Below are 26119 nucleotides of genomic sequence, written 5' to 3'. Positions count from 1 at the left end.
AAAAACAATAAATTTTTGTTTTTCGCTTACAATTTTTTTTTTTCCAGTTTCAATCCATTTTTTTTTTCGGTTTCAATCCACTTTTTGGTTTCAAAACATTTTTCAGTTTCACTCTGCTGGCACTGTTTTGGCGTCCGGGGGGCGCGCTGGGGGGGGGATTCCGACCCGCGTGTATTTGCATATATTATAATGCTGACCAATGACTGGAGAAAACACTGACGACGTGGCTGCGGTCACGGACAAACTTGCATGTGTCTGTTCGGGAATGGCAGATGCTGAGAGGTCCAGCGTTTACATTACCGACTATTTCAAAGTGACAGCCTGAGGTGTTCTTCAGTAAATTGGACTACTGGACAGGAGGACTTGAGGCCCCACCGCATTATTTTTGGGAAGTTAAATGTGTTTGTAAGCTAATCCGTAATTTAGGTCCTTAGCTAGCTACATAGCTAGCTAAGATGAGCACTCAGCTGTAGGTGAAACTTGTTTTGTAAAGTTCGTTTAGCTAACCCGTGGCAGGTGAATGAATTTACCCTGACTAAAGAAATCAAGAGAAATGCACCGGGCTGCTTAGTGACTAACCACGGTTACTGTACTTTTACTGTAAGAGCAACAGGCTGGACTCTGCTTCTGCTCCTGTGCAGAGCTGATTATTAAATATGTGCAAACAGCAGCATGTTTTCTGTCGCTTTCCACATGTGGAAGGACATTAACGCCAACTTTTAAAAAGCTGGCACTTCAGTAACCCCTCATTAGTCAATAGCTACGGATTAAATAGCAACGCCCGATACTTATGTACTGAAACCAACTACTTCCGCTTGTCAGCTTAAGTTAAAATGTTAAATTTTTCCTCTGATTATTTTTTTTAGCATTTCTTTTTTCCTGAGTTTGTTACAAATATTCAGGTTAAAAAACTGTCTGAATTATTTTTAATGAGTTATGTTCACAAAGTCACTCTGTACAGCTTGCATCCTTTAGGACAAATAATTTGAAGCATTAATATTTCTGGTTCAATACCACCGCTGATAACACCTCCGTATGTTGTGACCAGGATGCAGCAGCAGACTGAACCTCGACTGAAACCTGCTCCATCATCTCATCTTTGCAGATGTCCATTTATAAAGCATCAACAACTCAAAGGTAAACATGATATTAAAAAATGTGTTAGTATATAAGGCAGGGGTGGGCAATTCCAGGCCCCGAGGGCCGGTGTCCCTGCAGGTTTTATATGTGTCCTTGAACCAACACAGCTGATTTAAATGGCTAAATTAGCTCCTCAACATGTCCTGAAGTTCTCCTGAGGCCTGGTAACGAACTAATCATGTGATTCAGGTGTGTTGACCCAAGGTGAGATCTAAAACCTGCAAGACAGCGGCCCTCGGGGCCTGGAATTGCCCACCCCTGATATAAGGCCTTTAAAACAAATAAAAAAACAAACAGCTCATATGTCAGCTGTCGGCAGAACTGTAGGACTGAACAACTTCAGATCCCGAGTGTGTGAGGACAGAGAAGGAATCGGCTCCATTTCAGATTTGAGAGATAAACTTTATATTTCAGTTTGTGATGATTCTGTTCTGTTTGTGATTACAGGAGCCGTCCTCAGCACCACCCAGTGACAGATCATCCTATATCTTCAATCTTTGTAGTAACTCCAAAATTAACTGAAGAAAACAGTACAAAGGTTAAAGTGCCACATGTTCTGTCAGTGAAAGCTGCAGCTGTTTTATTGATAAATTTAAAGACAAAAGGATTAATCACCCCTGTAACTGTCACTGTGGTCATACCTGTATTTATGTTGTTTTCAGATGTTATTTCAAAGTTATTTTTAAATTCATAAAACTCTCTCTTGATTACTTACCTGTTGAAAGAGGGGTGAAGGAAAAAGCTCCACTTTGTTATTATATATTGTAACGCACACATAAAGACATAACTTGATATGTTGCTGTAATATTCAGAATGGCCACAGTTGCAGAGCACAAAGACTGTGATATTTTATATATGAGTTATCTCTATTGATACCCGTGATGTTGTGGATCCACTTCACTTTTGTGTGTTCACAGTTTTCAGGAGTCGAAATAGAGGAGTTATTATCTCCAGGTTTCTTTTCAGTGACTGCTAGAAAAGAATTGCAAAAGAAAAAAATCAACGTTGTAATAATAATTATTGTAAAAACCAGCATCTTCAACTGTGTCAACAAATTATCTAATCAAATGCATCAGATTGTTCTGTCATTTCTTTTTGGCATGTGAATAAATACAAATTCTGTAATTTGTAAATATAATCTGAAGTTATTAATTTCACACTAACTTTTGCAACAGTTTTTTATTATCTTTAACCAAACCACATCCTTAATTTGGTGTTAATGATGATGAAATTGTCTTGTTTCTGCATTCTCAACTGAACAACAAAACACAACTCAATCAACTGCTTAATAAAAAACTGTCAGCCTGCCATCTGATATGACTTAACATCAAACAGCACTGTCAAAATAACCCCCAAAAATGTTTATATCAGTTTCAATGATTTTTGCTGCACATTCACTTGTTTACTAATTGACCGACACAAACCTGAATGCTTAAACCATCCTTCATGTCAGACTGTGTTGTGGTTTTACCTGTATTTGTGTTGTTTTTAGACATTGTTGTTGAATTTGTTTCTTCACCTAAATAAAAGAACAAAATTCAAGTGTTCACTTGGAAACTGCACCTTTTCTAACAGAAAATACAGACAATAAAGCTTCAGAAAATGGAAATGAATAAATACTTTCGGTAGTAATTAGTCACATTAGTTTAATTTTAATTTAAAATTCATAAAACTCTGTCTTAGTTACTTACTTGTTGAGTGAGGGCTGAAGGCAAAAGGCTCCATGATGCCATGCATTCTAACTACACACATAAAGTCATAAGGTGATATGTTACTATAGGTAAAATTCATTATGGTGACAGTTGCGGAGCACGAAGACTGTGATGTCTTTACATATGAAATATCTCTATTGACAGCCGTGCTGTTGTGGATCCACTTCACTTTCTTGATGTCTTGATTACACTTTTTAGGAGTCGACACAGAACAGTTCAAAGTCACATTACCTCCATATTTCTGTTCAGTGACTGTTGAAAATGCATAGCAAAAAGAATGATTAACTTGGTACTGATAAGTATTCTAACATATCTATTGCACTGTAATGAACTCTAACAGCAATTTGAACTCGAAGATATTGAAAGTGTAAATACTCACTGACAACAACAGAAAGATAAATGTAATTAACAAGACCAGGATGTCTCCTTGTGTTTTCAGGCACTGTGCAGGTGTACTGACCAGCATCCTCAACTGTTACCTTGGGTATAACCAGAGAACAGTCTGTGTTGACACTCAGTCTGTCTGACGTAACTTTTCCTCCAATGCTCATTTGATTAATAAGCTCTTGTTCAGCTGCGCCATTTGAACCAGTGAATCTCCAGAAGCTACACTTTGGACAAGGCAAACTGACTTTATTTCCATCTCTGACAATTAAGGGCAAAAGACTCACTGCTCCCTGTGTTCCTGCAGATATGAAAGAGAAACGCCTGCATTACTATTACATATTAGTGTAGATATTTTTCAGCTGTAGGAAAGTTTGCACAAAAAACAAAAGAAAACAAAAAGCTTGGTTCTCATCTGTTCCAAGACTGATGAAACAAACATGCCTGTCTGCATGTTATGAAGTAACATTTGAAGGTAGAACTTTCTGTACATTTCTGTTATGTCTTTTAAATGGATCCTTACCTGTAAACCAAAGTGCTGGTATCCAAAACACAAAGACTGTAATCATTGTTCCTCACTGTCTCTTTCTTTTATTTCTTCTATTACACAAGCTTTATAAATACATTCACACCAGTGTCCTAGTATATGCAATAAGCGATTTAAGCCACAAGTCACATTTGCACACAACTTTTTCCTGTGATACCACGCCCACACTGATAACACTTCGAAAGATATGATAGAAAGGTCGTATCGCTTCTCATCTGCGTGTCTGTGTTGCGATTAGAAAACATGACAAGTAAGAGTATATTTTTAAGTTGATCATTTTAAGAGTATCTTTTAGTATCTTAAAGTACTTTGAGCAGTCATAAGACTTCAAAAATGGGCTGTTTTAAAGTGTAATTTTTTCCTGTGCTTGCTGATTACAACAACTTAAAAAAATATAGATTACTATTCTGCTAGTTTTACCAGGTTCATGTCATTAAGTATACTTTGCTTTAATTGCTTTTTGGCATGAGGGACTGACAGGTCAGCCTTACAGATACATTGGTTATGAAGCATGCACGAAATATACTGTGAAGTCAACGTGTGCTATAAACAGGGCTAGACTGGGACAAAAAAAATTAGCCCGGGCATTTTGACTAGAGGCCGGCCGACCAGGTGTTATAGGAAAAACCATAAAGCCTTTGAATGAAAACAGTTGTAAGAGTCGGATAATTATTTGTTAAAAGCTAGAAATTTTAAATGAGAATAAGAAAGAAAAGTATTTCTTTGTGCCCCCCTTTCCCTGTTAATGCTCTACCTGGTCCCCTGGCAAAACTTTGCTAGACCCGCCCCTGCACAGTTCCCAGCTGTCAGCTACACAGAAAAGGATCCTGGTGTAAGTTGTCTCTCAGAAACAGTTCATAGCTTTCCTTCAACCCATTTGTCATGGTTGGCTGTGTGGCAGGCAACCATACCCAAAACACTGGAGCAGGGGAAGCAGATCAAACAGTTCGAGAGGCCGACCCAGAGGTTGCCGGCACAAAAGTTCATAAGTCAAACAGTCGAGGGGCCGACCAGGTTGGTGACCCAGTTGACATAGCTGGTCTGGAGGCCAGCTGTGCGGAAAGCAACGGTGGCGACGACGTAGAAACAGTTCAGGGGGCCGGCCATGCGGACGGCAACGACAGCTCTGGTCCGGGGGCCGGCCACGCGGAAGGCAGTGGCGGCGGTGACGGAGCAAGTCCGGAGGCCGGCCACGCCGGCCACGGAAAAGCCGGCCGTGCTAGGCGTGGACGAGATGGTGGGGTGGCAACCACAGGGCCAGACGAGGCAGAAGCTGAAACAAGCAAAGCTGAAGCAGAGGCTGGACCAGGCGAAGCTGAAGGCTCGGAGGCTGGACCAGACGAGAATGGAGCTGCAGGCGACGGCGTGGAAGCCGGAGACAGTGGCGCTGCAGGCGACGGCGTGGAAGACGGAGACGGTGGCGCTGCAGGCGACGGCGTGGAAGACGGAGACGGTGGCGCTGCAGGCAGGGGTGAAGCTCCTGCTGCAGGCAACGGCGTGGATGAAGCTGCTGCTGCAGGTGGCGGTGTGGAAGGTACAGGTGGTGGAGATGGTGGTGGCTGAACGGTCTCGCCAGAACCGTCAGCAGACATGAGGACGTGCTTGCTGGGTCCTCCCAGACCCCCAGCTAACAAGGCAGGAGGCTGGACAGGCTCCTCGGGCCCTCCAGCGGAGACAGGGAAGTGCTGGCCGGGCTCTCCAGAACCCCCAGCGGATGAGGCAGGTGGCAGCGTGGGAGCTGCGGAGTGCTGGATAGATTCATCAGAGCGTCCAGCAGGAGCTGATGTAGAGCCAGAGGGCATAGGGACCCCGGGCTAAATGTGTATAGGACCAGGTGAGTGAGTGTGTAGCTGACTAGGGGACTGAATCGCTACAGGAGACACTGGGAGCTGAGCTACTTGATGCTGTCCTGAAATATGAACTGGTGGGAGAGCTGATGTCTGAGCTGCAGTTTGTAGTGGCAGTTGTGGTGAAGCTGGTGATTGAGTGAATGCCTGAGGAGCAGGAATATGAACTGGGGACAGCCAGGCAGCTAAGCAAGCTACCTCAGTGGAGCTTTTAAATGACTCGGGAAATGCTGGCTCTTTAGCCTCTAGCGGTCCGGGGTCTGCTGAGGGAGGGCACTCAGACTCTGGGGAGGCCCTGAAGAATGTTTCAATATCTGCAACATTACCACTTGAGGTCTTTAAATGAGTGTCTGTAGTCCAAGAAACAAAACATTTGAGCGCACACTGAACAGTCTCTTGAGGTGGCAGTTCAGAGAATAAAACAGTCTTAATGTTCTCAGAGCTTAGGTTAATTGTCTCTGGGGTGGAAGCCGCAGCTTTAGCTGATTCAGGGATAGCTGATACGGGGTTAACAGGCTCAGATGGAGCAGAAGAAACATAGTCCGTTTTATGGTTATGCCCAGAAAGAGTGCGGGAAGAACTGTCGTGGTTACTCACAGCTGCTGATTGCTGATTGGAGGGGCTGGAGTGCGGCTGTAGCGAGGAATGGTGATGGCGCCGGTGCCGCTTCCTCCTGGAAGTGGGAGTACAGGCTGTAGAGGAGAACGGCAACGGCGGAGAGGCAGACTCCTTATCCTGCGACCATATGGCCGCAAGGAAAGAGGCTGGCGAGCGATAGTCGGAGCAGACCGGAGTCAGTAGTTCACTCTGTGGCCACGGCAAGGGGTTGATATCCTGCCGCAGCGATCGCTGTGGTGTAGCAGAAAGCGCCATGTTCGGCTGCTGCTGTGTCGCAGGGAGCTCACACTGCTTCATGGCGAGCTCCGTCTGCTGCTGCTGTTGCTGCGGAGGCCTCGGAGTGGAGTACTGCAAACGAGCAAAGACTGCTAGCTCCCAAGCCTGAAGAACCTCCTGGGCTTCGTGCAGCTCGTCCATTAAGCTCATAAATCCCTTAAGTTGGCGGAGATGTGGATTTCCCTCGAGGATTGTTCCGATAGCATTTAATCCGATCGCCTTTGCCTTAGTATCCTTCGTGTGGGAAATTCGCTTTATGAGGCCCATGACGCGGGCGAGATCGCTCTCCCGAGATGAGCCTGCTGGGTCCAGGTTATGGTCACGTCGTTCTGTCATGGTTGGCTGTGTGGCAGGCAGGCAGGAGGGGTGGACCCAAAATGCAGGACTCTTAGGAAACGAGGTTTCAACTGAAAATGCAGCTTTATTGCTGGAACAAAACTTCAACATAAAGTAAAACTCACAAAAGCAAACAAAACTCTAAACTGAGGTGCAGGAGGACTGGAACTCATGAACACACAGCAAGTTGCGGGTACAACACAACAGGGAGCACAGGAAAACACAGGGCTTAAATACACAGGGGAGTAATTAGGAAATGGGCAACAGGAGGGAGACACAGCTGGGAGAAATTAGGCTAACGAGACAAGAGAAAGGTAAAACTGAACACATTGACATGAGACATGAACTCTCAGAATAAAACAGGAAACTAACAGACACAGAGAACCAGAACGGACACTGAACTTGGCAGGCAGACTCACGAGCAGACACAGTGACACCATGGACAAACAGAGGGAACACAGGCAGGCATGAAACAACACACTAACACATAGCAAACCTAAACAAAAGACACGGCAGAATAAACAAGAATATAGAAGAATATAAAGAAACACAAAACACAGAGTCCTCAGACTCAGGACCATGACACCATTCATGTCACCTAAAAGGTAAACCTGTTTCTCTATCACCTGTTCAGCTCTGATGATTCAGTAAGGACATCTCCTGGTTTCATCTTCATGTTTCCCTCTCACCAGATAACCAAAGCGATATCATGACCAGCAGCTTTTACAGCCGTGGCTCCAACAAACATCAGCTGATACTAGAAAATAATATTAAATAAATTCTAACAACAGCTTATCAAGTTTAAAGGCGCTTCTGCTGTTTAACGCGACCTCTGCTAGTTTCCTCTTTCTGGCGCAAAGCGGGAGATAAACAAGCAAGAGAGATGGGACTTGCGGCAGAAACGCCGATCAGCTGATCATTGATCAGTTTCATGATTGAAGTAGCAGCAGGAGAGGGAGGGGGGAGAATGAGAGAAGAAGAGGCAGCTGACAGCGTAAAGACCAGGGGCGATTCTAGGATCAGAGCCCAGCCAGGCAAGATAAATCTGTTTGTCAGTCCCTGCATCCTTAAATTTTGTCCCGAGTTCTCTCTGACTGTCACTTTGGTGCATTTAAACCCCTGTTCCTCCCTGTCCTCATCGTCTGTTGTCTTCATCTCCGTTATCAGTCATCATAATTTTACCATCTCTGTGCAAGTCTGCAAATTTCTTTATTAAATCATAAGATTCTTAAATTCAACAAGTCTCTCTGTGCCTGGGTCCTCGTCACAAAACATGACATCACTGTTTTGTACATTTTAACACAATTTAATCCCCACATTTGTGAAAGAAAAGCAAAACACTTTTGAAAAGTCTGTAACAAAACCATCAAATCTGATCAAGGTTATTTAAATGCTGCCAAAGAAGAATGAATTGGAATAAAAAAATATATATACATATCTTAACCTTAATTACTGGGGGAGAATAATGAATGATACTCATAGTGAGTAAAAAGTAATCTGAGTGCACTTTTTGGACAGAGATTCACTTTTAATGTGTATGTATAATATAATACATAAAAATACACTCCCAAAACAGAATAGGTTATTACAAATAAATTATTACAAAATATTAATGAAAACTATAAAAATGGAGGCAACTTTGCCTGTGGTAGAATGTATACAATGTATGAAAAAATCTTTATTGCGGATACTAATTTTACTAATTTAATAATACTTATTTTGTGTTGTAAGATTTATGAGTTTCATGCTTTCATAGTGGTACTTGCACATTCATTTGCACATTGATGGACTACAATCCTCTACTGTACAAGTAGTGCGGTAGGACAGACAATCACACACACACTCACTCTATTGCAATACACCCGTTTTACCTTTTACCCTCTCTCAGATGTAATGAGAGGTAAGTTGGGAGTACTACAATATCTTTCCATCCCACCTGTTTCAACATGTGTCTCTTTCTCTGTTATATCTTATCTTCAATTTCAAACAGTATCAGAACTGCTCTGTCTTTAAGACTGTCTGCACAATTCACTGAATAGTTCCTCAGATGTTGACTATTTATGTTTGTATTTGATGAGTGATGTTACTTCTTCATTTTCTCTTCTTCATTTTAATGTCACTTACTTTGTTTTGTTGACTTTTTAGCTGCTGCAGACAAATCAGTGGTGTCTATAATGGAAGAAACACAATACAGTGGTGAAGAAAGGCTATACAAATGTGCTTGCACTTTAAACACTATGACATTTAAGACACTATAAACATGCAAATCTTAACCCTTTTTTTATCTACTGCATTATGCACATTGAGTTTAAGTATAATGATATGTGATATATAAATAAAATTTCTATGGTCAGTACGTCTGGAAAAGTTACTATATTAATAATGTTTTCCTTACTTGAGGCTAGAAGAAAAGGTTAGCTGAGTAGCTCAGCTTTTCGGCTTCTCAGTATGACAGCTGTATCATTTTACTATGTTCTAACAAATAATGTTTAAGTGTACAAGTGTTTAACAATCTCACAACAACAATGCAGCTCGTGGCCTTGTCTATATGGGAATTTGATATAAGGTCAACAAATACAAATATAGATCTTGTTCTTTATTTACATTCCAGAGAATAGTTTAGTCAGTAAACAGTATTTAAGTGTTGATTGCAAATAAGAGCAGGTTAGGCTGAGACAGTCATGGCCCGCTTCATCCAACCGGTCTAAAAGGAAACGTGGTCCTTAGCAGCACCGCTCATCAATCTCATCACAGCAGCAGCAGTTCCACACTAAAGGCTTATCACAGCAGCAGCTCAGCAACCAATTCAGCGTTAGCCTTCCCACCCAGGTCGACCGACATCAGGACCGCTCCTATGCTAGGGCACGGCATGTCCCAACATCTGTCCTTAAGTCTAGGGTGAGGGAAGTTGAGTGCCCTGCCCCTACCTGAGCCATGGCAAATAGGTGAACATCGTGCACAGCCCTGGTCTCAGCCAGATGTTTACAGATGTGTTAGAACAGCTACATGGAGGACACATATGAACACAAACAGGTGCCATGTGGTTTCATGTGGTTAAATGCAAGGAAACATGCAAGAAATGAATTACAACAAAAGCATAAAACAGCTAGATAAATGAGGCAAACAATATAGGAAAGTGGAACTGGCTGCAGGTGTATGTGCAGGAGAGCAAATTGTAAAACTGGGGTCAGGGATCTGTAGTACAACATGTGATTAGAGAACTTCAAGTTTAACCAGTCTTAATATATTGATATGTTTCTAAAGCACTGTACATAGGACTTATTATTCTTTACTTGCTTTCAGAGCATCTAATATTATAATGGATGCAGCTGAAAGAATAAGAGGAAAACCATCCTACGAACATCTAAACATATTATTTTGGTGAAATTTGCAATTGTGCTTAAACCATATCCATACAGTGCTTTTTTTAATACTGAAGTATTTTTTCTATTACTTACACTCATCTACTGCTTTGGCTGCAGCTGTGATTTTTTCAGCCTCTATCATGTGTTTAACATCTGATTTTTTTCTAACGTTGTATTTTCATACTACTTACAAATTCATCTTCATTAAAAATGCAGCATCACTCCCTGTGCAGTTTGCAACTGGTTACGTGCTGCCAGTACTGCCTATTTCATGTCAGCAGTTGGAGAATCTTGGTTCATTCATTGAGTCGATACCCACCTTGATATGACCAGTTAACCCAGTTACTGACTTTGGGATGTTGAAACCATAAACCGAAATATAAATTTATAAAGACAAAAACAAAACAAAAAAATGTCTTACTTTCTTCTGTACATGGCCCATGTTATGCTTTTGTGGTAAACAAGGGACTGGGTATATCCTTACACACTGAGGTCCCCTAGTGGCTGAAAGGAGCTACACAAGAAATAAATGTAAAAAAATAAAAAATATATTTGTTCTTCATCTTTACGTTTAAAAGAAAGGGAAGAAAAGTATTCAAAATGAATATTTGTACATTTTATTTACAACTTACATAATAGCATTATTCACAGCTCATTAAGAATCTCATTAAACCCAAATTGAACTTCTTAGTGCAAGATGTGACTGTCATTAAATTCAAAAAGAAAAAGAAAAGAAATATTTAATTAGACTAAAGGGAGAACACTTTCGAGAATAAAGTTGAAATAACATTTTGAAAAAAAGTCTAAATACAACATTGAGATTAAAGCTGTTGTTTGAAGACAAATAACTGCCACAAATACTATACCCTCTACAAAATGCATTGTGTGGATGAGTTGGTGAAATCATACTTCAGAAGGAAATTATTTCTCTAACTCTAAGCACGTAAAAGCAGCATGGTGATAGCATAAGGACGTTGAAGAGAAAGCTGCATCTGGCCCGAAGGTCAAATGTGCAGTAAAGAGGCTGTATTGTGTATCACAAGACACAATAAGATAGCTGATCAGGTTGTTTCACTAATTCATAACAAGACATTTTGTAGAGGGTATAGTAGTTGTGGATGGTGTAGTGGTGTGATGATAATTTCCATGGCGATGCTCAGTGAAGTCTGACAGAAACAGCAGAGTCTCCAGTGGTTTCATAGTGTATTGCAACTTCCTCTTTATCCTTATTATAGGACACCTATGAAAAATAAATAGGTCAATAAGTCAGTAAATCAGACTGATCTTTCTAATTGTCTATGATTTCTATTATAACCCTTTAATTTTGATTTAATTAAAGTTTAACTTATAATGTTAGTTTATCATGTGTGTGTGTGTGTGTGTGCGTGTGTGTGTGCATCCACTTGTGCTCTTTAGATTTTTTTTCTGTGTTGTTTTCCTGTCAGTCTGTAGTGTAGTGTAGCCTGTTACAGCAGCTATTGGTTCTACCTTAACAACTGCACCCATCCACTTTACAAGACCAAACTTTCAAGTGTGTGTTTTTAAGGTGGTCTAATCTCCAGTCATGACCTTTTCTATCTGAAGAGATATATGTGAATATTAAATTACTGAGTTTTCCACATACTGTTGCTTGAACCATCTGTGTTTTGTTCCCTAAAAAACAGAAAAAAAGAATTAAATTCTATTTTGATTATTATTAAGAATTGAGATCTTTTAAAACGTCTCATAATTAAACATACCTTTAGTTCTGGCCCATGTGTTGACCATTACCACAGCTGTTATAAGTGCTGCTAAACCTACAAGGATGATAATGGACCTTGAAGAGGATGAAGCTGCAAAGAGAATAAAACCATGATATTGTTTACTTCCAGCTAACAATTTTGCTGGACTTCATTTTAATAAAAACTAACATCCTATTTACCTTGTGAGAATGTTTTTCAACACTCTGAAAATCGTTGCCTTTGTTGACTATATCTTACTTATATCTTACGTTTTAGACAATTTGGTTTGAGTTTGACTATCTCAAATCTGGGAATAGATAATGTGTAATATATCCATAAACTGGTTTTATTATTTTGTGCTTCTCATCAAACTGTTCAGGTTTTATTTATGTTCTTCCTTTATATTTTTTTCAAGGTCAGAATTGTTCGTTATTATACTAAATTTAGGAACTCCAATAATGAAAAGGTGTTTTTTATTTCAGAGAATTACACTGAGAATTACATCTCTTTGGAATTGTTAGTCTGCTTGCCTATCGATCTTGCTTATAGATATTTTGTACTGACAGAAGGTGGCACTAAACATGTTTTTAAAATCTTAACTTTAAGCTCTTATTTCATAAAACCAGCTACACAGACAGTGTCCATGGTCTAAATTAGTCTTTATACCTGAAGTGTTCCATGTCCACTTTAAAGCTGAGTGTCTGGCAGACCCTGAACTTCAACAGGTAACAACAGCAGTGAATAGGAGTCAGGCTCCAGCCTCCGTTTCTACCTGTTCATGTTTCTACAGTCGAATCACAGTGACAATCACTTGGTTCTGGTTTTCATCTTTGCTTTGTGCTTTCGGTTCTTTGTTCATACCTAAATGCTAAAAGAAAGATCATAAATAAATGGCCTGTATTTGTATAGCACTTTACTAATCCCCAAAGCGCTTTACACAACCAGGCATCCACCCATTCACACACTGGTGATGGCAAGCTAGGTTGTAACCACAGCCACCCTGGGGCGCACTGACAGAGGCGAGGCTGCCGGACACTGGCGTCACCGGGCCCTGTGACCACCACCAGTAGGCAACGGGTGAAGTGTCTTGCTCAAGGACACAACGACCGAGACTGTTCAAGCCGGGGCTCGAACCGGCAACCTTCCGACTACAAGGTGAACTCCCAACTCTTGAGCCACGAAGTGTATCCTTGATGCATAAGAAAGAGAATCCACTCAACAGATAATCTTAATGTAACCATGATAACTGTTATGTTTCAATTTCTGTTCTAATGAAAAGGGAATCTGAGTAGAGAATAGTTTGAAGTAAATACTCACTGGAGAGAACTGAAAGATCAAAATCTTGAGTTGGTTTTACTGCTGATGTGCAATGTTTGTAGCGGTAACGACCAACATCCTCAACTGTGAGCTTCTTTATAAGCAGAGAACAGTTTGTTGTAACACTCAGTCTGTCTGTTTTAGTTTTGGCCTCTTCACCAATCTGCCCAAGTGTGATCAGCTCTACTGCTGGTTGATCTCTTGAGAAAAAGGTCCATGTAGTCTTGTCACATTTATTCTGGTCATCGATCGCATTCAGACAAGGCAGAATGACATCATCCCCAACTCTCTTTAAAATGGATATTGCATTTCCAGATACTATTGAGAAAATTGAAGAGAAATTTAAAACACACTTATTACAAATCAGATCTTTTTTTAAACCATCAGATTAAATATGATTTTATATCAAACAGAAGTTTATCAATGTATCTCGTACTCAATTAAAACAACAGAGCCTGTTTAGTTGCCATAATACATAAATGAACATATTATTGCTAAAGATATATTTTATTGCCATTAAAAATGAGTTCTGTATCCTTACCTACAACCTGAAATATCAGGATCAGCCATGACGATATTTTATTCCATCTAAGTTTAACCATTGTTCCACCACTCGCCACTCTCAGCTTCTCTGAACTGGTTCCTCTTAAAGACTATTTGTAGTTTTTGTAATTTGTAATTAGTGAGTCACTTCCTCATTGTTACCTCAGAGATTTTAGTTTTGTTTTGTTTTTCTCACGTTTTTGCTGATTTAAATGCTTACATTTAATTTTATATTCCCTCACCAAGGACTCACCAGATAAACGTGACTGGGAAGTTGAATGTGTGACTATTGGAAAATTGATTTTTTTCTTTAATGTACAGTATATTTATAAATAAATTAGCAAAAAGAAAGCACATAAGAGCAGACAGTTAGTTATTCACTGCTATGAGAAAGAAGGTATATCATACCATTTCTTGTTCCTCATTACAGCTCTTTGGCAACCTTTCTAAGAATTAAAGGGGAAGTGTTTTCGGTGAGAATGTGGTGAGAAAGGTCTAATAATCACCACACAAACACGGAACATAAAATGGTTAAGACACTGATGAACTGGCTGACGATTAGGCAAGTAAGGCAAGTATCCTCAGTATTACTACAGTATATGAATTAAATGTCTTTTTTTCCCCCATAAAATATACATTTGTACAAAAACAACTTATATTCCCACATCAGGTGATTGTTTAATGCTGTCTGAGATGGATTTAAATTTATACTATATTAAATTAACTGTATTATATTATAGAGTATTAAAATAGATGGTTTATGGTCATTTTATTAATATTTGAGATTTCTTTGTCCAGTATGACATGTTGCTCCCACCTGATAAAATAGGAATTTAATAATAAACAGAAGACAGTAATTTGATTTAATTTACCTAAATGTATCAGAAACTCTAATAGACAACCTAGGCAATCCCCTTACCCCTTTGTGATGCTGTAATGTAATTATTAATCTAGTTAGCACCAGTAAAGGTCACCATTCAGGTGGATCCACGGTTGGTGTGGCTCATCTTGTTCACAGGACTTGTTCACCAGATACAGTGCCTCAAACCCAAAATAATGCAGATCCTGTAATTTAAAAACGATGAAACTAGTTTATGGCTTTAGGAATAAGACTTTAGCGATAAAATAATGATATAGGGTAGATATATTCAGATATCGATCTGTGCTTAATGGGCTTTTCTCTGCTTATAAAGTTGCACCTGTCTTACACTTTAGAAAGGCGGAATTTGATTTGGGTTTGTGGTAGCCTAGTTGAATATGATGTTAGTTTGTATCATAAGCTGAGATAAAGGTCACTCTGAAGACTGATGAGCATTGTCAACAGGTTTACTGACATTCAAAAGGGTAAAACTAAAAACAAGACAAAAAATACAGTCATGATATATATATGTACAGCATAATATGCATTCATATATCACCCTGCTACTACATAGCATATGTCATATGTATAATTATGTAAACCTTTCAAACTACTACTGATGCTATCCCAGGCGACCTCCAAAATCGCAGGTAACTAGCTTAACAAAAGGACTAGCTTTACAGCCAAATACTGCATTAGTGGACAACATATTGTACAAAAACAAAGTTGTAACTTATACTGTAAGTACATACCAGCGATACAACCATAAACAGAAGATGTGGACAGTGTTTTCTCCAACAGGACACCATAAACTGTGTGCCGATTAGAATGATGTGCGGATCGATCCTGAAATATCGATTCCTCCGATACCAATCATTTATGAATCAATTCTCACATTAAAATAAAGATATTTTAGTAATTTAGAGTAAATTTGTAGTTTATCATTAACAGGAACACAGTGGAAAGAAACTATAACATTCGGATTGTCTACATTCAAAGGAACTACTTCCTCTTCCGCCTTTCATAGTCATGTGCGAAATACGGCTGTATAAATGTCTCGCAGCCCCTTGGCGTGCGCACTCACAACAATGGCTGAGCGTAATTGGAGTCGTGCGGACTATTTTACCTCCACAAACAGCTGAGACTGGTTTGCGATACATGTGGCAAAAAAGTGCTCCAAGAGTGAGGTGTTGTGGCCATAGCCTACTGGGAGACATTCAAAAGGTCTGTTGGGGGGGCGGATAAATACATTTTACAGGGTTTATTTATCGGATAAAATACGTTAAATCACCGTTATTATTGGCCGGCCCGGAAACAGCGGGGGTGTCCAAATTCAGAGGCTGCTTCCACCTGAGGACCCGGCCTTCGCGGTCTAAAGAAAGCCGGGTAGTACGTCACAGAGCTCCCTCGGTGGAGTGAAACTTGCGTCTGCTCCTTGCTATCTAAAATATAACCGGGCGCTGTTTAACCCAAGTAGCGAAAGACCGCGGGGGTTTAAAGACGATGTGTCGGTTTACACAGCTACATTCTCACTTGAAAATATGTTAATAGTTTTTTTGCGACCCAGAAAGAGAAATAAGAGTAATATTAAAACTAAGTAGCTGCCGTCATTGTTGGAAACTGGAATTGGCTGGGCCACACAATGAATTCTGCGATATGCTTTTTCAATTTTGTTGTCCAGGTGAAAAATCGGGAGAAATTCGGGAGAATGGTGGCTCCATGAGATTTTCGGGAGAGGCACTGAAATTAGGGATTCTCACGGAAAAATCAGGAGGGTTGGCATGTATGGTTGTGGCAACACCACTAACCTTGTCAAACACCTCAGAGTAAATCATATCACAGAATATGAGGCGCGTATGTTGAGGTGAACTGAAGAGGATGAGAGGGACAGGTGCTGCTAGGGCGAGACAGACGTTTCTCACGGAGTCCTTTAGTGCTGCAGGCAGGCAAGGTGTTCAAGTAGCGCACAACTTCAGTTTTTTTATTTCTATATGATGAACTCTGCATTATTAAGTGATAAGAACAAGTAATCTGATGTCCTGTAATCATTATGATGCTATAATTTGATACAATAAATAAAATAGGTTTTTGTACAAAGTATCGGTATCGGATCAGTATCGTCGATACCACCCTGAATATTACTTGGTATCAGATCGGAAAGGAAATCAGTGATATCGCACATCACTAGTGCCGAAATGTTTCCCTTCTTTTTGCTTACTCGCTTTTCTTGACTGAGCCGACTTCCTGTTCAATAAAGTTTTTCAAAATAAAGTTGTTTCTAAAGTGCATTACTTGGAGCAACCACAGAGGGTGCTGCAAACACATAATGAATAATAAACTGACTCAGAATGATATTTTAGTGATACAACATTTCACAACTTTTAGTGATAACAGAACAGTATCACTTTTGGTCCCAATGAACAGTAATACTGCTCACTGGCGTTTTTCTTTCTTTCTTTTTTTTTTTTGCTAAACTCTTTAGACAGATAAATAAATATACATATAAAACATTGCATTTATTAATTATTTGAGTTAATAAAACATTAAAACTTATATGAATTCAGTTTTCATATTTCGAAAGTATTTGCAAATGTCTAGGCCAAGTAAAATCACAATGCCATGCAATGATAACACAAGCTCTGCTTAATTATTTTAGGAGGATTTTTTTTTCTTTCACAAGAATAGACATTTGTTCAAAATAACTAGTAAGGTTCAGCTGTCTGATCAAGTTTGAATCACATCAGCAGGATGAATGCATTTAAATCCCTGTGAGATGCATCAGATTTAATATTACTATTGATATTAATATTAGTCACCTGCAGTTAGTCACGGGACTGAGGATTTATAAAGAGTTTACTAGGGGTAGGATGTGGCCTACTTTAAAAATTGTTAACTTCTTAAATGAGTCTGGATGCAGGGATATTTGGAAGGATTTGTTACATTGGTAAAATGGGCAAAATTTGAGATTTTGTATCTTCACCAGCGCACATCCCAGTATCCTTCTGAATTCATAAAAGGAATGAAGTAAAGTATGGTCTGCAGATTCTGACTGCCCTTGGTCATATGTATGGACTTTTTAATTTTCAGGTCATACTGTAATGTGTTATGTTAACACCATCAGTCAGTGTCTTTTATTCTACTGCTGGACTAATATTCATTGAAATAGGAACTAAAGGGCAGAAGTGTGCTTCTTTTCAGCCTTGGCTGGTAAGTTCACACTTCAACCTCGTCTCAAAATATGGTTGTTTATTACTCCAAAAATCACACACAGTGACTAAAACTAATGTGTGTGTGTGAATATGATAAAATATTTATAGTTAAATGAGTAATGATGCCATGATGATGTGATAGTTCCTTATTCTGGTAAAAGTTGCCACAATAGTCTTGCAATTCCCTTATGTCCCATTTTCACAAAAATAACTCCACCTGTAATGAATACTCAAACAATATAGTAGGGGTTACCAATTTTTTAATTGCATTTTAAATTTTTGATATGAAAGACTTTATAAAATAAACGCCTTTTATTCTCAAATTGTGGCATGGACAAATTTTTATGCTTATTCTTATAAATGGAATGAAATGATTTTAAAACACTGCAATGAAATGGGCAGTTTTTCTTGCTACATTAATACAATTTTCCATTCAAGCGACGTCACAGAGGTCAAAGAAAAAGATCCAGCAACTGCCTGCATCCATGAAAATTAATTAAGTTAAAAAAGTGAGAGAAAAAAAAAAAAACTTATGGTACATAATCATAAGATGACCTGTATTAACTTTAACACATACTTCACTCCTGGTAAACAATCATGTGTGTAAGAAACACAAATACAGGTAAGAGGTACATGGCATGAGCATGTGAGTGAAAATCAAGTCCCCTTTAGGAAAAAAAGAAGTCATACAAAAAGAAAGAAAAAAAACTTGACTTTGTCCAAGTGAGCCTTAAACATCTGTAAAAAGTTAAAGTGTGGAAACATTGTGATGTGTGTGTACAACAGCGATTTCTCCTTTATGTCCTTGCTTTCACTGAAAAAGCTAAACTTTAAAAATTAATCTCTTTTCAACTTACTTTGTTCTTTTTTTTCTATTCAGCAAATAACACATAGCACACAAACATTGATGTGACTCCGTTCTCTCCTCATTTAGACATCCTCACTTACTGCATGTTTACCTGCCTCTATTACCACATAATAGCACAAATCAATCATTCCCAGTGTCTGAGGCAGCAGGAATGACCAATTCATCCATGGATAATGTTTGATAGTAGCTCAACATCCAATTTACAATTTTCCAAATTCAAAAGCGAAACAATAAAATGTCTTTAGAAGATTTCAGGAGGTAGAAACAACAAATGCTTGGGGATTTTTTTTTTCCTTCAATATAGTGACTTCAAAACAAATTATTTAATCAACTCACTCTAATCCTGGCATTTCATATAAAAATGAGGACAGCTGAGTTACTGATTCATTATAACAAAATTTTACATCACTGATTGTCAAAAAAACAACAACAAAAAAAAAACAAACTGAAAATTGTTATTTTAATTTTACTGCCATGAAGTCCCTGAAACATTAATGTGTAGATGTACTTCAGATACTGTTTTGTAAACAGTTTTCTGGTGTGGGGACAAAAAAAAAATTAAGAAGAACAAAAAAGAAAAAAGGCTAAGTGCTCGGTGGACACAAAGAAAAAGCAAACTTAAAGTGTACACACTTTTTATATCAGTGCAATAAATTTAAAAAAGAAAAGAAAAAGCACTTGGTGTGGATGCAGGATACTGGCTTTCTGCAGCAGCTGGTTTGTGCAACTTTTCACATCGTCGTCATTATCTTGCTTTCACTGAGGCTTCAACAGCCCCGTCAGCATCACAGTCCCTGATTTGACTCTCGACTCTCCACCAGCTGGACCCGTGTTGAGGGAAGGGAAAGAATTTCAGCTAGCAGCTGTAACTTAAGGTCATGCCTTTTCTTTCCCCCCCCATTTTTGATTAGTCCACTTTCCAAGCCTTTTGAAAGGTACACAGCCAGAATGTGGAAGTCCTCTCCTGTGCTCTAAGCTGGCTGGTGAATTCATCAAAGTGGCTGGTCAAGCTTTGGAACATCAAAACAAGGTGTCCTGCCCTTCCTGATTGCTCTAACTGATTTACACTGAAAACAGTCTCTTACATCCACTGTGCCTCATGCTGATGAAGCTGTAACAAAGTGCCTCAGTTCGCAGGGGGACTATTTTTTTCTCTTTTCTGGAAAAACCTCAGTAACAAAACTAGAATCTCAGTTAAAATAACAAGAAAATATACACAAATGTGTGTTTACAATAGATTATGTACATTTACACAAGTGCTTTAAAAAGTCAAACACATGGCTGCCATTTCCAAAGTGTTCACAAAGAAAGTGCCGTCATCACTTTGCATGACGTAAACATCAGACACTGATTGTTTTGCTGCTGGAGGCGACTTCAGATCACTTTTGCACAATCTCACTAACTGAGTGACAAAAAACCTTTCAGTCATTTATCAGCTTACCAGAAGTCAGGAAGTATCTGATAAACATCTGACATACACAGCATGTCAGTCAGATTTCCAGCAACAACACAACGTGCACAAAATGTTCACAAATGCAGGCAGCATGTTGGCTAATGGGAAATTGTACTACAGTGAATAAAACTCCCTACATTGTATTGCAGTGTGTTAAAAGGGCCAAACTACATTTAACTTTCAATTTTAATTTTCCAATTGTGGGTATTAAAGGTTAATCGCAGATCAGACACTATAGGTCAGCTCTGATTTGAAACTCCAAATTGTGGTCATGATGCATCCTGAACCTTCAGCAGTGACTTCAAATGAACAGTCATTTGCTCCCGGCTTTGGTTGCTCTTAATAGGCTCATCTTCTTCGACCCAGTGGCTGGGCGGTTTCGGTAAGACACTGGGTGAGGGTGGCTCACTGAACTTAGCTCCAGCATAGACCTTCTCACCATCTTTGAGGTATTCAGGTGCAGCTTCAGCAGGCAGTGCATTCACAATCTTTACGTTGTTGGAGGGGTGGAGGGGCTTTTTCTGCTCTTGAGCCTGATGGACGGAGGTGGGTTTATTAGGTGTGCTGTTATCTTTCTTCTTTGTGGGGTGAGCCACACCAGGTGTTTGGCTCTGCTTGGGCTTGTGGCTCCTGGTGTTCACATTATGGTTGGTCTGATCATGCTTAGGCAGGCTGCGGTTAGCTTGACCCCCTGGTTGTGCAGCCCCTCGCTCCAATCTGCCACCTTTAAATTTCAGCAGCTGCAAAACACAAAGTTTGAAATAAAACTGGATTAATATTCATTGAAATTTAAACTAAATGGCAGGTGTCTGCTTCTTTGCAGACTTGGCTAGTAACTGACACTTCACCCTCTTGTCTAAAGGGGCACGGTACCGTCCCTACACACTGCTCCCCGGGCGCTGCACTGGCGGCTGCCCACTGCTTCACTGGGTGAATGGGTTAAATGCAGAGGAACTATTTCCCTATGGGGACTAACATGCACACTTTACACTTTACTTTTACACTTAAATATGGTCATTTATTACTCCAAAACACACACGCACATCTCAGTGACCAAAATGTTAACACTGTGGTTAACTGATGTCATCGTGATGTCACAGTGGCTGTCTTATTAATCACATTGTAGGGACCACATTAGGGGATGTTTTTGACCTTACAAAAACATTTCCAGAGTGAGGTTGCTTGTAAAATGTGGGTTAAATGCATAGTTGGAAGCTCAAAATATCAGCATAGATGCGTTTAGATAAAATCTTGGGTTTTAAAGGTTCTTTCGGCATCTTGGCTCAAGCTAAACAAAAACAAGAATTTGGAGACGTGATGAATAGGAAATAAGTGCAACATGGCCAACCATTTAATCACTTTTGTCCCCCCCCCCGCTCCAATCAGCCTTAGGAGCCAAAATTATCACTTAATTTTAATAGCATTGAATCAATTACTGAATGCTACAATCATAAAATCTGGGAACATTTGGCTTTGAAAACAAAATACAGTGGAACCCCGACTTATGAAATTAATTAGTTCCAGAGGGTCTTTCGTAAGTCAAAATTTTCCTAAGTCAAAGCACCTTTTTCCATCGCCTTTTGAGTGAGGCGATGCTGGCTGAAGACGAAGTTCTTGGTGGAGGAGGAGGTGGCGAAGGTTGAAGAAAGCATACGTATGCATGCATACATACGTGTACATGTACATAACATTATGGAATTTAATTTAATTTTTTTCAATTTTCTATTTTATCTATTTCGTTACGCGGGCATTTTGCTGTACCACGGGCAGAAATATTGTTGTTAAGTGCCTTCGTAACTTGAATTTTTTGTTAAATGGGGTCTTCCTAAGCCGGGGTTCCACTGTTATGCATATAAAAAAGTCGCACATTATCATCTTTTAGGTTTATGTGGTAAAGCTGATGTCAAAAAGTTGCTTATTTCTACCACCGGTATTTACACATCAACATTATGAGTCATTTGGACTCATCTGTGTGTACAATTATAACTTTTCTGCTTGAACAGTTTTTCTCTCACAGATGCTGAGACAAACACACAGCCTGTAGTTTAGGTTTCACTTTTGGAGAAACTGGCTTACTTGTCGATGCTTCAAACCTTCCTCATTTGTTATTATCTTCTGTGCTTGCATATCCAAATTCCCATCTGTTTATGTAGGCATGGTAATGTCTAAAGGAACGAATTTATTGACACCAATGTTTTGTGTAAAAATCCAGTTGTTGACTGTTACAGACTCCTGATTTATTTATTTTTTTTTTTGGGGGGGGGGAGTGTTTACATTTCACTATCAGAGTATAACCACAGTGTAGAAACAGAGTTTATACCCAAAGAGAAAAAGGAAAAGAAATACAAAAGACTCGGGTGTGTTGAAGACCCGCTGCCTGTTAGATGATGTCATTATTTTGTAATAACCTGATAAGCTTGGGGGCGTAGTATTGCGATAGACTGAACAGTTTCATACGTGTTTTCCCCCACCCCGTCAAATTGCTACACACAGCAACACCCTGTTTTCTGATATTCTTAAACATGCAGGTTTTCTCCTGACTCAAAACAAGCCATTTAACCACAACTGATCCGCTTTGATAGTTTGTGTTACTATAAGTAACAGAAACAATTGAGCTTGAGTAAAACGAAAGATCCAGTTTGAAGGAAAATATGATTAAAACTGTTGCTAATACAGTCCAGGTGATTTTCCTTTGGTGGAGGCCCAAACAAAGCTTAGGCAGGAACCAAACATTTTTAATAAGCAGGAACAACATTGCACATTTATAATAACGCCAAAAAGTCCGTCTGTTAAAGCAATACACTTCCTATACCAAAAACATGTTTCCATTGTCTTTTTTGTGGACTCTCCCATCTGCATTTATCTGACAGACAAGCCTGCCATCCATGCGTAATTGGGAACATTTTTTCCTCGCTAATCAGCGAGTGAAAGAGGAACAAAGACTCGACTCACGTCACCTTCAGGAGAAAGAGTGGTAACTGCGTCAGTTAAAAACGCCTCAGGCACAACAACTGGGTTTCAGCCCAATTAGTTTTGTATGGGTATCTTTACGTGTACTTTTACATGAGTCTGCATGTACTTCTACACAAATACTTTAATATACACATGGTTGTAGACACTGAATTTTCATTAAATGTTTGGATTATAAAATATAATGAACAACCAATTTTACCAAATTTAACAGTATGCCAGAGAGAGAAAGAAAAGCATATGCACACTTGTAACAAACCTTAAAATAAAATATATTAAAGCTTATTAGACGTTTTGTACTTTCTGAAGGCAACCGATATGATCATACACTTTGTGGATCATAGTTTATTTTCCCATTATGGCTTTAATAGCCTTTGTTCAACTTGCTACAGGTTTACTTGTCAGTTCAGCACCAAGCCCGTGCAGAGCTGCAGTGCAGCTGTAATCTGTACCTCTTTCCTGGCTCCATGTTTGAGGGGATGGAGGGTGAACACGGTCTCACCGGGCTCGGTTCCGACCTGAGATGCGGGTCTGTGACCAGTCGAGGCCGTCAGGGTGTTGTTGTTGCTGTGGTGGTGGTGGTGGTCCGACAGGCGGCTGTTGGGGCAGTTTCTCGGGGGTTTGTGGTGGTGCAGCGGCGCTGCGTTCCGCAGCTTCCTTCCGCCTTTCTTCAGCAGAACCTGCTTCGTTTTGTTCGTCACATCGCTGCTGGAAATCAGCGATATCGGGTTGTTATTTTCGACGTTGCCGATGTTGGCTTCATCGTCATAAGCGGTAGATCCGTCCAACATGTCTCTGAAGTGGCGAAAACATAAACAGGCTGTCTAATTCCTCCGCGGTTGTTGTTTTAGCTAACAACGTCACAGGCTAACAGTTAGCTACCAATTAGCTAAGTGGATAATTCGCTTTCCTTTTTTCGAGCTGCCCTCACACAGAAAACAAATACTTAACGAATTTAACGTTAAAGTATATCAACGGAAGCTCCAGTGTGGAAACTTAAAAGTTTTTTTTTCAGTTATTGCTGCCGCTAAACAATGGATGACGCGTCGTGCAAAATGAGCCTGTCAAAGCAGAAGTGGCAGAGAGCTTAAGTTACCCATAATAAAATACGTCACTTCCGGTAGAACCTTTCAAAGCAAAACGAAACTGTGCATCCGTCAAAGTACAAAAGGGCATTCAGACTCAAACGAGAATTTCTGCGAGAAAGGTTTGATTTTTGACCCTTAACGTATACACCCCACCCTAATTTATTAATAATGAAATGATGAAAGTAATATTTTAACCAAAAAATCTAATAACATTGGTAACCCATATAAAATACAATATTAATGAAATAATTAAGTATCAGCATTTAATAACACTTGGAGGAAAAGTCAGAACGGTAGAAATCATAACATAAGGTGACATGGAGTGCAGATATTGGTATATTTTGCAGAAAATCTCCTTAACTTCCGGTATTTGTCTGTTGAACTGGATGTTTTGCTATTTCCGGGGTCCGTGTTTCCAGTAAGGGGCTTTTTTTTTTTCAAAATATTAAACTTTATTAAGAAACAGTATACAGACCATGTATACAATCAGAACAAAATTAACATATGCCAGGGGGTGTAATACAAAGAATTACAAACATTCAAATAATTTGTAATTACTACAAATAGTAATAGTTTTCATAGCCTTTTTGTTAAGTGATCCACTAATCAATTTTATGTAACATAAAACATCATTATAGTAATGTTTAAAATTAGGTGTTTTGTCACTGTATTTGCATTTGTGAAAATAAAATTTAGCTAAGATAACTAATAAGTTTATTGTAAAGTAAACATCTTCTTTTTTTTGCCTTCGAAAGAAACAAAATACAACATTTTCCCATTTCACTGTCCAGTAAGGGGCGTGTCAGACCGCATCCTGCCAGTGACGTTTTATTCTGAGTTCCTCTGTTTTTTTATTTGGTTATGTCTTTCAAAGGCGGAGCATTAATGTAATATAAGAAAAGCAAAATAAATAATTTCAGCTGCAGTGGGCAGGGCTTATGTTGCCAGTACAGTTAGTAGGTTGTTTGTTGTTGTCATGTGACAGACTACAAACAGACCTGTAGAAACCTGCACCCTGCTCTGATGTTCTTGGGGGATGTCTGACTTGAAGTTTCCTTCTTCCTGAAATTTAGAAATCAAACATTAATTTCTCTGATTAATAAGAGGTCTCCGATCTCATTAAAGTCTTCTCTGTATCACTGTGTTTGAAATACTATGGATGAAGACACATATTAATTTATTAATTTATATAACCCCTGTCAATAATAGATAAGCTTTTAAATATTTCACAATGAAAAAAAAACAAACCGAATGAATTAAAGGTATACCTTTAACGGTCCGTCAGTGACGCCTTGTGGTAAAGAAATGAACTGCACCGCATGAGCGCCCACTTTCCTTAGCCGGAGCAGCTTTCAAGAGTGAGCAAAACAACCCCTGTGAGATTTCGTGAGGAATTTTGAGTGCTCTATTTTTATGTCCTGTTAGACTACCCTTGTTATATTTGATTGTATATTTTTAAAGTTACTTCTTTTACTTGTAAGATTATATTTAGACAGATGTACATATGTACGGTTTATGGGGATTCCTGCTGCAGCTAATAACACCTAAAAACAAATGTTTGACATCCTTGTGGAACGCCATGTAGCGTGCACCTTATCTAAATGGACACAGTTTAACATTATTGACTTAAGTCTGCTTATGTATTAAATAAACAACAAAATAAATAATTTAAGTACATCTCCTCCTATATACTCAATATACCCACGACCTCAACAAGAAGTCTAACGCAAGAGAGAAAAATGACTACACAATAACCACAGAATACATGCATTTCAATTCATGGTACTGCTAATATTTTTCCAGCATGAATGTGTTCTTTGCTTGTAGGTTATGATTGGTCTTTTTAATTTTAAAAGCTAACATTTT

The 26119-nt window shown here is 39.2% G+C and overlaps 1 protein-coding gene across 1 annotated transcript; it reads right to left on the bottom strand.

Annotated features, from left to right (window-relative positions):
* Window positions 1-18117: 18117 nt before the first annotated feature.
* On the bottom strand, window positions 18118-24261 carry pnrc1 (proline-rich nuclear receptor coactivator 1). Its single transcript, XM_005950689.2, has 2 exons — window positions 23618-24261; window positions 18118-20935 (listed from the first exon to the last, which is right to left on the bottom strand). The coding sequence occupies exons 1-2, from the start codon at window positions 23954-23956 to the stop codon at window positions 20465-20467; spliced, it is 810 nt and encodes a 269-aa protein (XP_005950751.1). The 5' UTR covers window positions 23957-24261; the 3' UTR covers window positions 18118-20464.
* Window positions 24262-26119: the final 1858 nt, after the last annotated feature.

This window comes from Haplochromis burtoni, unplaced genomic scaffold, assembly GCF_018398535.1.
Source record: "Haplochromis burtoni strain Fernald_Lab_line unplaced genomic scaffold, NCSU_Asbu1 Contig_736, whole genome shotgun sequence".
Classification (NCBI taxonomy): domain Eukaryota; kingdom Metazoa; phylum Chordata; class Actinopteri; order Cichliformes; family Cichlidae; genus Haplochromis; species Haplochromis burtoni.
This window is presented reverse-complemented; position numbering and strand designations above follow the sequence as displayed.